Consider the following 14,082-nt stretch of genomic DNA (forward strand, 5'->3'; position numbering starts at 1 on the left):
GTCTCCAATCTTAGTTTTAATGTTTTATTTTATAAACTTTATTCTAAAAAAATCTTGCAACCAAATGGTGGAGGTACAAGCCTCTAATCCCAGCTTGTACCTCTTGGGAGGCAGAAGCAGGCAGATCTTTTTGAGTTCAGGGCCAACCTGGTCTACAAAGTGAGTTCCAGGACAACCAGGACTACCCAGTGAAGCCCTGTCCCAAAACACCAAAATCTTGCAAATAAATAAGAAGCATTACACAACCATATCAGAAGTTGATGCAGCGTAATGAACTACACAGACATGAAGCTGGGAAACTTCACATTGTATTTTACACCTTTAGTATCGAATATATATTTTCTTGTACTTATTCACTACCCAAACCAAAAACCTCTGTGGCAGAGTTAGAAGGAGAAAAACATTAGCTTCCCCCCATTTCATATCTCGTGTCATTTCCTGCATTCAGTCCTTCCTCATCAATATGTAGCTTTTCTTGTTCTTTCTTCCTGCTATACTGTACCCACAGGTACTTCTGTCCATACACGGACATTTATTTTTGTCTAGATGCCACATGGGAAATGTGTTGTTTCTTTCTGAGATTGTGGATCTCACCTAATATTCATTCTAACACCATCCCTCTTCCTGGAAAACTTTTAACTTCATCTTTCTCTTTAGAGCTGAGTAGCATTTGTGTGCACGCGTGTGCACACCCACAAGTTATGCATACGTATGTATATATATAATTTGTGTTATTCATGTATTTATTGATTTCAATTCTTCGCTATTGTGAATAAAGCGGCAGTGCACATGCACGGTCTTCTTGAGTTCTTGGAAGGGGCTGGGTTGCCTCACCCCAGAAGCAGACTGCGAAATGAACGTCCAGGCCCTGTCTGGGAGAGCAGAGGGAAGCAGGCTGTGGTGTAGACCCTAAGCTTCAGATGATCCAGGGAAACCCTGAGGCAGGGCAGGATGCCAGACTTTTAGGCCTCACCTCTGTCGGTCCTTAAACACCCAGCCTCTTGGGGAAAAGACAGCTAGGGTGGGACTGTCAGTGTAGGAACCGACTCTGAGAGCCCTCGCAGCCGCATGGCTGTTGTTTCTGTAGAACACATCAAGCATCTACTAATTCATGTTTCAAAACCCAGGGTCCCTTCAGTGACCAGCCGTCTGCTCCATGAGAGCGTTCTGTGGCTCCAGGGAGGGAAGGCACAGTTGGGCTCTGTGAACCACAACTCTGTAGGCCAAGCCTGTGGATGTGCAGCTCAGGCGTGACACTGTGTCAGCCCTGGAGGCTGGAGGCTAGCACCAAGCCCTCAGGGTTTGTCGGCCAAGAAGTGACTGCAGGTCTGGTCTGAGGCCACTCACATGCTCCTGTAAGCCATAATCATAATGGCTTGTATATATTGAGATGTATCAGGAAAGACACTGAGAGACAGAGATCAGAAGATAGACTTCCTTTTAATATGCATGTCCTGAAATGACATTCACTCAAACTAGTAAATAAAAGGGAAGAGATACGCTGTGACCCCAGTGAGAGGGCTGTAATGCAGGCACTTGTAACAGGCCTTCTCTGGGTCCTTTCTCCTGACTGCTGCTTCCTGGGGCCTAGCTGCAGACCCTCTATTACCCTAGACTCAGAAGAGCTGCCTCTGGACGCATCTAGCCCAGCCCTCCTACTCCTAAGTACCCCTCCCCCGTGTCAATGATCAAATAAATGGGGGCAGGACAGCAGTTGGCTCTGCTCCGCCTCCCACCTGGCAGAGACCCTGCTCACCAGCCATGGGCAGTCTGGGCCAAGCTCCCGCCTTCTGCCCAGCCTATAAAGCCACCCTTGGTGTCCTTGCCCACCCTTGATACCCAGAGTCGTCATGGCGGAGCTACCTGCGACAGAGATGCCAGGAGATGCTCTGTGCAGTGGGCGCTTCACCATCAGCACCCTGCTGGGGGGCGACGAGCCCCCACCGGCCGCCGGTGACAGCAGCCACCCCAGCCACCTGACACACGGCAGCACCCTGTACATGCGCACTTTCGGTTACAACACTATCGACGTGGTGCCTGCCTATGAACACTACGCTAACAGTGCTCTGCCGGGCGAGCCCCGGAAGGTGCGGCCCACCCTGGCTGACCTGCATTCGTTCCTCAAGGTAAGTACGAGTTGGGAGACTGGCCGCTTCCCAGCTGTGTGACTCTGGTCTGATTACCCAACATGTTCTGTCATCTGTGTGGGGAAGATGGCTAGGAATCTTCCTCCAGGATCAAGATATTCAAATGAACTAGTGGACGGCCAGTGTCGTGAAGCTCAGAGCACACATAATCCTCATGGCCCAGGCACTGGTGACCCAAAGATGGCGTGGCTGCTCATGCAAGTGCAGTTGCACGCCCCTGGGAGAGACGGTAAGAGGGGAGCATAGTAGGCCCACTCAGATGTCAGCCTGCTGGCTCTGCTCTCTGGGAAGCTGGACAACCCAAACCCTGTGACCTCACTTCCTCATTGAAAGTGGACAGAACTACTCTTGGCTCAGGAGCAGGGACTTGCCTAACTCCCAGTCCTCCTCTCTGCCTCAAAACAGCCCTCCAGAGGGGCCGAACAAGACCCCCATTGAAACAGGGATGCTGAGATGAGGTGCTGGGAAGAAGAGGCAGAAGGCCCCAGCGTGGGCTGCAGTCCCAGGAGTACAAACCAGAAGACCTGTCGTGCTGGGGTAGCGGCCTGGGTTCAAGTCCATCTGTACCAGAGACCCAGAGTGTGACCTGAGACAAACCGCTTCACCTCCCAAGGGTCAAATACTCTGTCTCCCTTCTCATACTGAGAGCTTGTCAGTTCCCAGCCCTCGGCCCTAGAGGGGGAGGAGCCCTCTGAAGGCTGACTAGCTCTCCTTGGTGTCTTTCCAAGCTTCAAGCAGCATTGTGTCTAGGAAACTGTCCAGGGGCTTCTTGTGTGGCAAAGTGGGGCAGGTAGGGCTGAACACAGACACTCAGCCCCCAACTCCCATTTTCTGACTTCTGCTGGTCTTCTTTAGCAGGAGGGCAGCCACCTGCATGCCCTGGCCTTTGATGGACGGCCAGGCCGGGAACTGACTGATGGACTTGCGGAGGATGAAGCGGGCACCAGCAATGAGAAAAGCCCTGGGGAGCCTGTGCGCTTCGGCTGGGTCAAGGGGGTGATGGTGAGTGGGTGTGGACTGTGAATGTGATGCCAAGAAAGGGTGGGGGTAGAGCCCCATTCAGCCCCAGTTTTGACTCTCGGATCCTCATGGGCAGGTTAGGTCTTGGGCTCAGCTTGGCCCTCTGCTTCCTTATATGATGATAGTGGCGATGACATCCCAGGGGCAAAAGTGAGGAGAGGAATCATCCACAGTCTGTTTAGGGGAACACTGCCAGGACTAGGGACTGAGAGAAGAAACACAGTGACCTCCGGTTGTACTTGGTGAAGGCTTCCCAAACTTCTTGTGTGCTCTTGGCCAAGATCCAACCCTAGGAAGATCTCTGCTTAGATACTTACTAATCTCTTAGCCTTAGAAAATCTTCCTAGCCACTCCCTGCCTCAGTTTCCTCATCAGTAAAATTGAGCATTAAATTGGTTTACAGCTGTGAAAATTCTTGGATCAATGCCTGCTAGGGAGTAATTAGAAGAAATTCCCCCATAGAGCCACCAGAGGGCAGCACTAACACATCTACACTCCCCTCCACAACCCATGACCGCCCCGGCACACACCCCAGAGTGCATCCTAATGGAGGCGTGTTTCCTGCTACCGCTCGGAGCATAATTAAGCCTTCGGACGGTAAAGAATCAAGTGATCAGCCGGGCGATGGTGGCGCACGCCTTTAATCCCAGCACTTAGGAGGCAGAGATCTCTGTGAGTTCGAGACCAGGCTGGTCTACAGAGCTAGTTCCAGGACAGACTCCAAAGCCACCGAGAAACCCTGTCTCGAAAAACAAAAACAAACAAACAAACAAACAGAAAAAAGAATCAAGTGACCTTGACTTTGAAAGCGTTCTATAAAGGTGATGGGATGAACTGTAGGAGAATGCGTCAGCCCTGCCCTGGCAGGCAGGAGGCAAGCTTCTGATCCTAATTCCGTAAACCCACTGTGACCATTTCTCCCTCAGAACCTGGGGGTTCACAGCCAGGGTTGGAGCATGTCCTGATCTGTGTTGTCCAGAACCAGGTTCATCCTGGTTTTCATCTCAGCAGACAAGAACCCCAGAAACCTCATGTGTGAAGGACACATGCCCCTACCTGGCCCTAGTACTTGGCAGAACCAAAGTCCACAGCAGGCCCTCCCAGTCGGAATTTCAGCCCCAGTGATGATCTCGAGCTATGTCTTCAATATGGGAACAATCTGGGCTTGGATTTCTACTCCATGTGGGTCGTTGTGCCAACACTTCCAGTATACCATGCCCTGGCCCGATAGCTGCCCAAGGCAATGGCTAGGACCTGGCAGACACAGGGTCTTGGGCTTGGAACAGGGTAAATGATGGGAAGGCTGAAGCCCATTCAAGGCCTCCATGCGGGGGGGGGGGGTGTAAACCCCCCGCTCCCAAGCCAGGCAGCCTGATCCCAGGGTACGGAAAGCATCAGATGCATCAGGTGTCCCCAGGCCTGGGAACAAGCCCTTGAGGGTTTGGCCTTGGGCATCTCAGGAAACTTGTCACCTCACCCCCTCCCAGATCCGATGCATGCTCAACATCTGGGGTGTGATCCTCTACCTGCGGCTCCCCTGGATCACTGCGCAGGCGGGCATTGGTGAGTGACGCCTCCTGGGGGAGGAGGGAAAGCGCTTGAGTTCCTGGCCAAGGCCCCTGGGGTTGTAGAGGCAGCGGGGCTAGACCTTCTCCTTCCCAGCACACTCTCAGATGGCATCAGCCGCAGAGAAGGGTGGGGCTGGAGGGACCATTGGCTGTAGAGTCACCAGTTTCAGGGCTCCTTGGTGAGTCTCTCAATCCCACTGAGCCAACGCCTGTCTCAGAGTATTTGTGCTGGGAAATGGGATTCTAGAAGACCTGGGTGGAGATGCTAAGCCCGGCACCAAGCTAGGTAGCCTTGTGGAGGTTCCAAACACTCTCCTGAAGAAAGTGGGTCTGATGATTGTACCTGCCTTATAGAGCCATTGCAAGTGTACAAGGCTCAGGAAAATGGCACAGGCTTTGCTACCTGAAGGTGCCGAGGACAAGGCAACTATTTTGCTTTGATTTTGTTGACAAAGGTGGATACATTCCCTTCAATGCCTGGACATTATTCGCACATTGGTGCATGAACTTCCCACTTAGCTCAGGAGGTAGATAGACCCACTTTAACTTCATCTGGGGAAGTGCGTGTGCGCGCACACACACACACACACACACACTCACACTCACACACATGTTTGTATTTGAATGTGCAGATGCCAGAGAATAACCTCAGGCATCCACCTCAGGAACCACCCCCCTCCTTTGGGACGGGTCTTTCATTGGTGCGGATCCCACTAACTAGGTAGACTGGTCGACAAGCCCAGGATCCCTCCCAATATTGGGCTCACAGACACATGCCACCATACCTAGGACTTTTGTGTGGGTTGTGGAGGGTTTGTACTTACTGAGCGCTTAGCTACCATTTCCCAGCTGCCGTAGCTCTTGGTTTTCATTTTGAGACAGAAGTCGTGTATACCCCAGGTCTCAAACTCAGAACGTAACTAAGGAGAACCTTAGATTTTTAGCTGTCGCATCCCAAGGGCTAGGATTAAAAGTGTGTGCCATCAGACCTGGGTTACGTGGTGCTAGGACTTGAACCCAGGACTCCCAACCTAGCTACATCCCAGTCCTTATTACTATTTTGTTTGTTTGTTTTCTGAGACAAGGTTTCTCTGTGTACCCCTAGCTGTCCTAGAACTTGCTCTGTAGACCAGGCTGGCCTCAAACTCACAGAGATCCTCCTGCCTCTGCCTCCTGAGAGCTAGGATTAAAGGTGTGCGCCACCACACCCAGGTGTTATTACTGGTTTTGCTTTTGGTGTTTTTGTAAGGGGGTTGTTGTTTGAAGCAGGGTCTCTCTATGTAAACTTGGTTGTTCTAGAACTCTCTCTATAGACCAGGCTGGCCTAGATTTCCTAGAGAACTACCTGCTTCTGCCTCCTGAGTGCTGGGATTAAAGATGTATCGCCAGGCGCCGCTCCTTGTTTCTGTTTTGACACAGGGTCTTTCTCTGTATTGCCCAGGCTGGCCTTGAACTCTCTACCTCCAAATGCTGGGGTGACAGGTCTGGCTGAGACCCATTGTTTCTCAGGCTCAGGACTGAGGCTCAGAGAAGGAAAGGGACTCAGGTCACATGGGAACCTGGGGGGTTGACTCGGGTTTCTCCATGGAGTCTCACCTGAGAAATGTGTTTATTGAGTTTTGGGGTGTTCGCATTCTCCCCCACAGTGCTGACCTGGCTCATCATCCTGCTGTCGGTCATGGTGACATCCATCACAGGCCTTTCCATCTCCGCCATCTCCACCAATGGCAAGGTCAAGTCAGGTGCGTTCTCCCCGGAGTAATCTTCACCTGGACGCTTGCTTTTGCTCTGGATCTCTGAGCTGCCTCCTCACCCCATAATGCCCATATGGCTTCAGATGGGACCTTGTGGGAGCTCTCTTCTCAAGATGGTCGCAGTTGCCTGCCCTGTGGCCCTTGGTCCTGCCCGCCCCTTGCAGCACGCTGTTCTTTCTCTGGCTCCCTGCTCTGACCCTGCTAGGTGGCACCTACTTCCTTATCTCCCGGAGTCTGGGCCCAGAGCTGGGGGGCTCCATTGGCCTCATCTTCGCCTTTGCCAATGCTGTGGGTACGGCCATGCACACTGTGGGCTTTGCGGAGACCGTCCGGGACCTGCTTCAGGTGAGGGGCCAGGCCTGGGGCAGAGGGAGCTTCCCCATACTGTTTCTCACACTGGACCAGGCCTTCCTTCTCCTGCCTAATCCTACCTACCATTGACCAAAGTTATGTCTGGTCACTTCGGGTGACAATAAAATTCTCATTAACTACAGACCATGCCCATAAGACCCCTTTTAGGATCCATGCTGTCCAGGCCCATGCGGTAGCCCTTGGGGTGGGCAACATCATCTAATGGTATGCCCTAAGTAAAGCGGGGCGGGGGTCTGAAGGAGTACCGGTGAAGACAGGACAGACAGCTGGCCTGCTCCCCCCAGGAGTACAGCACACCCATTGTAGACCCCATCAACGACATCCGTATCATCGGCGTGGTCACTGTCACCCTGCTGCTGGCCATCTCTCTGGCTGGGATGGAGTGGGAGTCCAAGGTGAGGAGGAGGTGATGGGCGTGAGAGGGTGGGTCTGGGTCTGGCTTTGCCCCTTCTTAGTGTATCCGCTAGGACTGCAGTGTTGCTGCTAGGACAAATAGACCCTGAGACAGACCCTGTTCTGTCTCCTGTAACCGTCCAAAGAGTGTGGCATAGGGCCAGCATGCTGGTTTCCACAGCGGTGGGGAGAGGCATGCGGATTCCTTCCATCCTGTGACCTCTCCATCCCTGTGTGTGGCCCTTCGTTGCCTGGTCCACATTGGCTACCACCATCATGTCTGTGATCCAGGCAAAAGGAAAGGAGGGATTCCCTACCCCATACTTTTAGGCTCAAGTCAGAAGTTGAACATTATCACTCCTGCTCACAGCCCATTGGCCATAACCTGATCTTGTAGCTGTATATAGCTGCAAGGGAGGCAGGAAAATGTGCTCTTCGATCCTGCTAACTCCTGTGTCCATGTATCCAGCCAAACGTCAGTGGTTTCATACATGAGAAGAATTGCTGGGTTATAGCCAGCGGGCTGGACCAGGAGGGAGCCTTCCATCTGGGAGGGGTGTGAGCCTGATGTTTCTCTTCTCTGTGTTGCTTACTGGCCTCCCGGCTCAGGTGGTTCTGTGGTTAACTCACCCTTCTGAGTGTCTGCGGCTGGGAGATGCTGCTCCAGGCCCCCAGCCTGATCCCACCATAGCCTGTTTCTAATCTCAGACCATCCTGCGTCCCTGACGTCTCACTGTCTGACTGAGATGAAGAAATAGTTTTGTGGTTAGAATGAGGGACCGTGGCAGTTCCCTGAAGGCCGGAGCATCTGACCTTCGGTGTCCTTTGCTCCAGGCCCAGGTGCTATTTTTTCTTGTCATCATGGTCTCCTTTGCCAACTATCTGGTGGGGACACTGATCCCAGCATCTGAAGACAAGGCCTCCAAAGGCTTCTACAGCTACCACGGTATGTGAGGTCAGGAGCCCTGACAGTGGTTCTGTGGTTGGGGACAGTTGGTCTGTGCATCTGACTCATTAAATGGACGGGGCTGAGATCTTCTTCTCCCAGGGCCAGAGGCTTTGGAGAGCCGATTTCTGGTTCAACAGAGCCCAGCTAGGTGATCAAACCCTCTGGGTGGCTCTGACTTGGGCATTGGTTTTCCAGGGGACATTTTTGTTCAGAATTTAGTGCCTGACTGGAGAGGTATTGATGGCAGCTTCTTTGGGATGTTCTCCATCTTCTTCCCTTCGGCCACGGGCATTCTGGCAGGAGCCAATATCTCCGGGGACCTTAAGGTGAGCGGAGCCCCTTCCTTACTGTCTGGCACCACAGAGGACATGCATCCCTGAACCCTGCCATCATTCCCAGGACCCCAGCTCTGCCCGGAAGACTAATTTACTCATGACAGGCCTTTAACTAAGAGACCTAGTATGTCCTGTTCTTGTTACTCTGCAAAGTTCTGTGCCCCTTGCAATCTCTCCTGCAACAGCTTTCCCAGGTTTTTCCTGCACGGTGTGTTCCCAGTGTAAGGTGTCAGCCAGTGTCCGTCAACATTTCCTGCTTAGAGTCAGACACAAGCTAGGCATTCAGTGTGTTTGTTGACTGAATGGTGGCGAAGTGAACTCAAAGCGGCAGAGCAAAGAGCTGTGCATTGCGACAATGGGAGGGCTTTTGCCTGTAGAAACCAAAGAGATGGTGCTGTGCCAGCCAGGGAGCCAGTGACATGCCTGACATCATGTTCAACTCAGAGCTCCCTCTGACCTTGGTCTCCTTCTCCTTGGAGGTGTTCCCCTAGTCACGCTTCTCACAGAATTAAGAACTGGGCAAGTGAGGCATGGTGGCTCAGACCCAGAATCCCAGCCTTCCTAAAGCTGAGGCAGGAGGATCAGGAAAATTGAAGATTATTCTTGCCTACACAATGAGTTCAGAGCCAGCCGGGCCGAAAACCAAACCAAAACCAAGAGCAAGTAAGCCCAGTTGTTCCTGGAGACAACACAGAAAGCAGCCTGCCCAGCTGGCTAGGCCTGGATCTCCCAGTGAGGTCAGGGGACCAGAATGCTTGCTTATAGCACTGTTCTCAAGAGAGCAGCTGCAAGATGCCTGGGGTACCTACCCTCGGGAGTGCCTACCCTCAGGGTGCCTACCCTCGGGAGTACCTACCCTCGGGAGTACCTACCCTCGGGAGTACCTACCCTCGGGAGTACCTACCCTCAGGGTGCCTACCCTCGGGAGTACCTACCCTCAGGAGTACCTACCCTCAGGGTGCCTATCCTTAGGGGTGCCTACCCTCAGGGGTGCCTACCCTCGGGAGTACCTACCCTCAGGGGTGCCTACCCTCGGGAGTACCTACCCTCAGGTGCCTATCCTCAGGGTGCCTACCCGAAGGTCATCCTTAGGCCTGGTCTGTGTTTAGACAGCCTGAATCCTCTAAAGCCCCATTAACTGTCACTGTCACCAAGCCTCCGTCCGCATTATTCAGTATCAGGGCCAGCAGGTCTCTCAGATCGCGGTGGGGTGGCGCCTTTGTTATATCCTCTGTCCTTTGGCCTGCGTCTCCTTTCCACATTGCTACCTATCTCCTGGGCCCACAGAGCATGGGGAAGTTTGCAGACAATTAGTTCATGGCAGATGTGGCCTTCCCCCTGGGTTGGGGTCTGTGTCTCCCGAGGGGAGCAGTTATTGCCTCTCCACAGGAAACTGTAGAAAAGTAGCCTGGGCCCCTGCTCAGGTTCCAGGTCCTGGAGTCTGAGGCTGTAGGAGTGTGGGTCAGCACTGCGGGGGGGGGGGGGGGGGGCTCCAGAGGTTGGCGCCCTCCTCACACCCTGCTCCCCGCGGTTCCTCACTAGCTGGGTGGGATCGCATAGGCCGTCTCAGGAAGTTCTGTTGGAGAAAGTGCCTAGGAGGAGGCTATGACCTGTGTGTGGGTGGATGGGGTGGGGGTGAGGGGTAAGGAGTGTCATTATTATTGGGAGAAATCTCTTTCTTGGAGCAGGAGAATGTTTGGGGCATGTCTTCTGTCTCCTTATTGCTGGAGAGCCAGACACATTAATCAGCTAGTGGTGATTTCCCGTGACTCAGTGAGGTGAACAGGGTCCGGGGCTGCCTGAATGATTCATCAATTTCCAGCTGTGGGTGGCTGCTGCCACTGCTCACAGATAAGCCTGAGATGGAGAGCCAGGCATGGGTCTCCCTGCTACCCACAGCGAGCCGTGCCAAGGGTCCCCTGCGGGTTGGATATTGAGCCAATGAGGTTTCACATCTTCATCCATTTCAACCCTGGGACCACAGGGTGATGGCCCTCTTGCTGGTCCTCAGTCATGGGCCTTCTTCTTCCAGGACTGGACAGGTTCTGGGGGTCCAAGCTTAGGGTCTGTTGCCCACCCCGGCTTCTGCCAAGGCACCGAGGCCCAAAGGAATGCCCCAGGCTGCCTGACAATACCATGCCTTCCCACAGGACCCTGCTGTAGCCATCCCCAAGGGAACACTCATGGCCATTTTCTGGACCACCATCTCCTACCTCGCCATCTCGGCTACTATTGGTGAGTAGCCGGCAAAGTACGGATGGTGGGAAAGAGAGGAGAGGATCTGCTCTGTAGTAAGGCTGAAGGGGGCTGCTGTGTGGGGCTGGCTTCTAACAGAGGGAGCTAGGCAGCGAGGCCCTTGAGCCCTGGTCCTGCAGCATCTGTCCCCTCTACGGTGACAGGGCGCCTTCATGGTGAGGGAAGCCAGACCAGGGAAACATCCTCCTCGAGTCTCGGGGTGCTCTTGCTTCCAGTACTCACCTTTGAGGCAAGCTGCACAGGTGGCCAGGGGACTTGGACTTTTCTATAGGCACCAGGGGCTCAAGAGCCAGGTCTCTGCTTTAAGGACATTAGGCAGGTCCCTGCAGCTCTTCTTGCCTGGGTTTAGAGGGGGCAACAACAACAAGAGAACTGCCTTGCTCAGATCGTCAGGTACAACAAAAGACACCCATGCTTGCCACCGCCATTAATACTGTCACGGGATAAAGGAGGAGCCAGCCTGTCCACAGTGTCTCCTCCTTGGCAGAGGTGGCTGGCCTTGGGGGATGGAAGAGGAGGGTAAAGCAAAGGACAGAAGGGAAGAAAAGACACACACACACACAAGCACACGCACACACACACACACACACACACACACCCCTCAATACACACCTATTTCCTCTCAGGCTCCTGTGTGGTGAGAGATGCTTCTGGGGACCTGAATGACACAGTGACTCCGGGCCCAGGCACCTGCGAAGGGCTGGCCTGTGGCTACGGCTGGAACTTCACCGACTGCTCCCAGCGGCACAGCTGCCGCTATGGCCTCATTAACTACTACCAGGTACAAGTGGTGGGCCTGGCTGACAGGCACTCGAGGCTAGAGAGGTAGAGGAGATTGCAGGAAGTTATTGCCCACTAGGGCCCTCATCCCCACCTCCTGCCTATGAGTAGGCCTAGGGGCCCCGCTGGGTGTTCGATGTCAGGACCATAGCCTGCTGCTCCAAGGAAGGGGTACACAGTAAGATTTCTAGCTCAGCCTCCTACCATTTCCACAGACCATGAGCATGGTGTCCGCCTTCGCACCCCTGATCACAGCTGGTATCTTTGGGGCCACCCTGTCCTCTGCCTTGGCCTGTCTTGTCTCTGCTGCCAAGGTCTTCCAGGTAAGGTTGCAGAAAGAGGCCGCTGGGAGTGGTGGGTTACTGCTGGCGAGCACCTAGTAGACAGATTCCTAGGCCGCTGTGAAACCTCAGGGTGTCATGTGATATGGATCTGGGTAGAGGGAAAGGGACAGGCTAGCAAACTCTTTAAGGAAACAGCTCTGTCTCCAGGTGAGGAGACGGCTGGATTTTCCCTGGTTCCCAGAAACAGAAACCTGCAGAGGTCAGAGAGTGGGCCACACCATGTCAGTACAGGTGGCCCGGGGAAGGGAACGGGACAGGTCCCAGCAAGGGCTTGAGTGTGATATACTGTCCACAGTGCCTCTGCCAAGACCAGCTGTACCCACTGATTGGCTTCTTTGGCAAAGGCTATGGCAAGAACAAGGAGCCTGTGCGTGGCTACCTGCTGGCGTACATCATCGCGGTGGCCTTCATAATCATTGGTAAGAGGCTCCTTCCCCAGGCTTCTGGGAAGGTCCTAGGATTCACTCCTATTAACCCTGGTGTCACTGGGCACTCTGTGAATAGCACTTGGTTGGTGGTGGGAATGGAACTAACTAGGGCCATGCACATACTGAACACTTGCTTTACCACCAAGTCACATCCCAACTCCACTGAGTAACCCTTGCGTGGGTGAAGGCCTGCCTGGAGGGCCTTTGGAAAAGCCTCGTGATCCTTCCCCACCTCCAGAGAGGGTGGCCACGAAGCCACTCCAGGTAGCGGGCCATTATCCAGTTAGAGGGGACCTTCTCTGCCTTTCCTGCCTCTGCATTCCAGTGTCCTGACAGCTGGGACATCATCCCACCCCCAGGATTGCTGTGGAGATGAGCCTAGCGGATATAACTGGCTAGTTCAACCCTTTGCAGATGCATAACCTAGACAAAGCCAGCCAGCCTCTCACCCCAGGAGAAAGTGCCCAGATAACAGTTAGGTTGACTGGCTTCTGCTGGCTTTGCCCTATACCTGCTGTGTGGATAAGTCATTTCTCTGAGTCACAGTTCTCTCATCTGTAGAGTAGGGGGCAAGAGTGAGCCACAGATGGGCAGAAAGCCAGCCTGTGTGTGATGGCGCAACCCCCACAGATACACATACCCAACATAGCCTGCCTAACTCAGCCAGGGAAACAATTCATTGAAGGAGGAAAAGTGATCACGACATGCCATCTGCTGCCCCGCTCCCTATGCAGAGGTGGAGTCATGGAAGCTGTGGCAGCTCCACTCAAAGGCACCTTCCTACTACAGCCAGATCCCTGCTGCTCAGGCTGGCTCCATCAGGCACCCACTCATAAGATGTGCCCTAATAGTCTGGTTGCTGTCACCCAAGGGAAGATTCTAGACACTAGATCCCGCATTGCATCCAATGAAGAAGTTTCTCACCTAGGGGATAGAGAAGTCTAGTCAACTGGCTGTGGCAAAATCAGAGTTACAAAGTAGCGATGAAAGAAGGTTATGTTAGGAGTCCCCACAACATGAGGAACTGTCTTAAAGGGTTGCAGCATGAGGAAGGCTGAGAATCACCCCCAGGGGTCCTGGCTCACGTTGCCAAATGTATTCCTTATATTAATTTGTGGTCCAAAAGTATAACCTGGCAGAGCCCGTCCCCACTGTCTTCTGCCTTCTTCTAAAGATTTTTATTACATCTGTTATCTTTGGAGGGGGTCATATGTGAGGGTCAGCAGACGACTTATAAGGGTTCCCTCCTTCCACCCCATGGGTCCCAAAGCTCTAACTCAGGCCATCTTGGTGGCAAGGGTCTTTACCAGCTGAGTGATCTTGCTGGCTCCCTCGGTTCCCTAAGACACTGACCCTTTAAACTTCGTGGGGAAAGGACTCGCTGCCCAGATGAGAAGGTTGAGCTGACTGAGTAGCAAGGCCTGGCTGTGCCAGGGGCTACCCTACGGGCTTAGGTGCCAGGCAGCTTCTGTGGTGGAGCCCAACATGCTGCCCCTCTCTCCCTGGGTTTTTGAAGCTGAGCTCAACACCATTGCCCCCATCATTTCCAACTTCTTCCTCTGCTCCTATGCCCTCATCAACTTCAGCTGCTTCCACGCCTCCATCACCAACTCACCAGGTAAGCAGACCCGCCCCCCACCACCACCACAGGAAGAGGTGCAGAGGGGCGGTGGGGGAGACGGGAGGGTAGGGGATGCAGATGAGCTGACCGAAGCAACCTTTATTTAAAACTACAT

The 14,082-nt window shown here is 53.6% G+C and overlaps 1 protein-coding gene across 6 annotated transcripts in view; it reads left to right on the forward strand.

Moving 5' to 3' along the window:
* The first annotated feature begins 1,850 nt into the window (after positions 1–1,850).
* Slc12a3 (solute carrier family 12 member 3) overlaps positions 1,851–14,082 on the forward strand; it is a 34,466-nt gene continuing 22,234 nt past the window's right edge. For 3 of the 6 annotated variants that reach the window (XM_075976926.1, XM_075976928.1, XM_075976930.1), the window contains exons 1-13: positions 1,851–2,126; positions 3,003–3,149; positions 4,655–4,730; positions 6,382–6,477; positions 6,695–6,834; positions 7,146–7,256; positions 8,089–8,200; positions 8,399–8,529; positions 10,689–10,773; positions 11,421–11,575; positions 11,790–11,897; positions 12,214–12,337; positions 13,863–13,964. In XM_075976926.1, coding sequence (XP_075833041.1) covers positions 1,851–2,126; positions 3,003–3,149; positions 4,655–4,730; positions 6,382–6,477; positions 6,695–6,834; positions 7,146–7,256; positions 8,089–8,200; positions 8,399–8,529; positions 10,689–10,773; positions 11,421–11,575; positions 11,790–11,897; positions 12,214–12,337; positions 13,863–13,964 — 1,663 coding nt within the window. The remainder of the gene's footprint in view (positions 2,127–3,002; positions 3,150–4,654; positions 4,731–6,381; positions 6,478–6,694; positions 6,835–7,145; positions 7,257–8,088; positions 8,201–8,398; positions 8,530–10,688; positions 10,774–11,420; positions 11,576–11,789; positions 11,898–12,213; positions 12,338–13,862; positions 13,965–14,082) is intronic. The other 3 variants (XM_075976927.1, XM_075976929.1, XM_075976931.1) reach the window with 1 other exon arrangement.

The sequence above is a fragment of the Microtus pennsylvanicus genome, chromosome 6, assembly GCF_037038515.1.
Source record: "Microtus pennsylvanicus isolate mMicPen1 chromosome 6, mMicPen1.hap1, whole genome shotgun sequence".
In the NCBI taxonomy this organism is placed as follows: Eukaryota; Metazoa; Chordata; class Mammalia; order Rodentia; family Cricetidae; genus Microtus; species Microtus pennsylvanicus.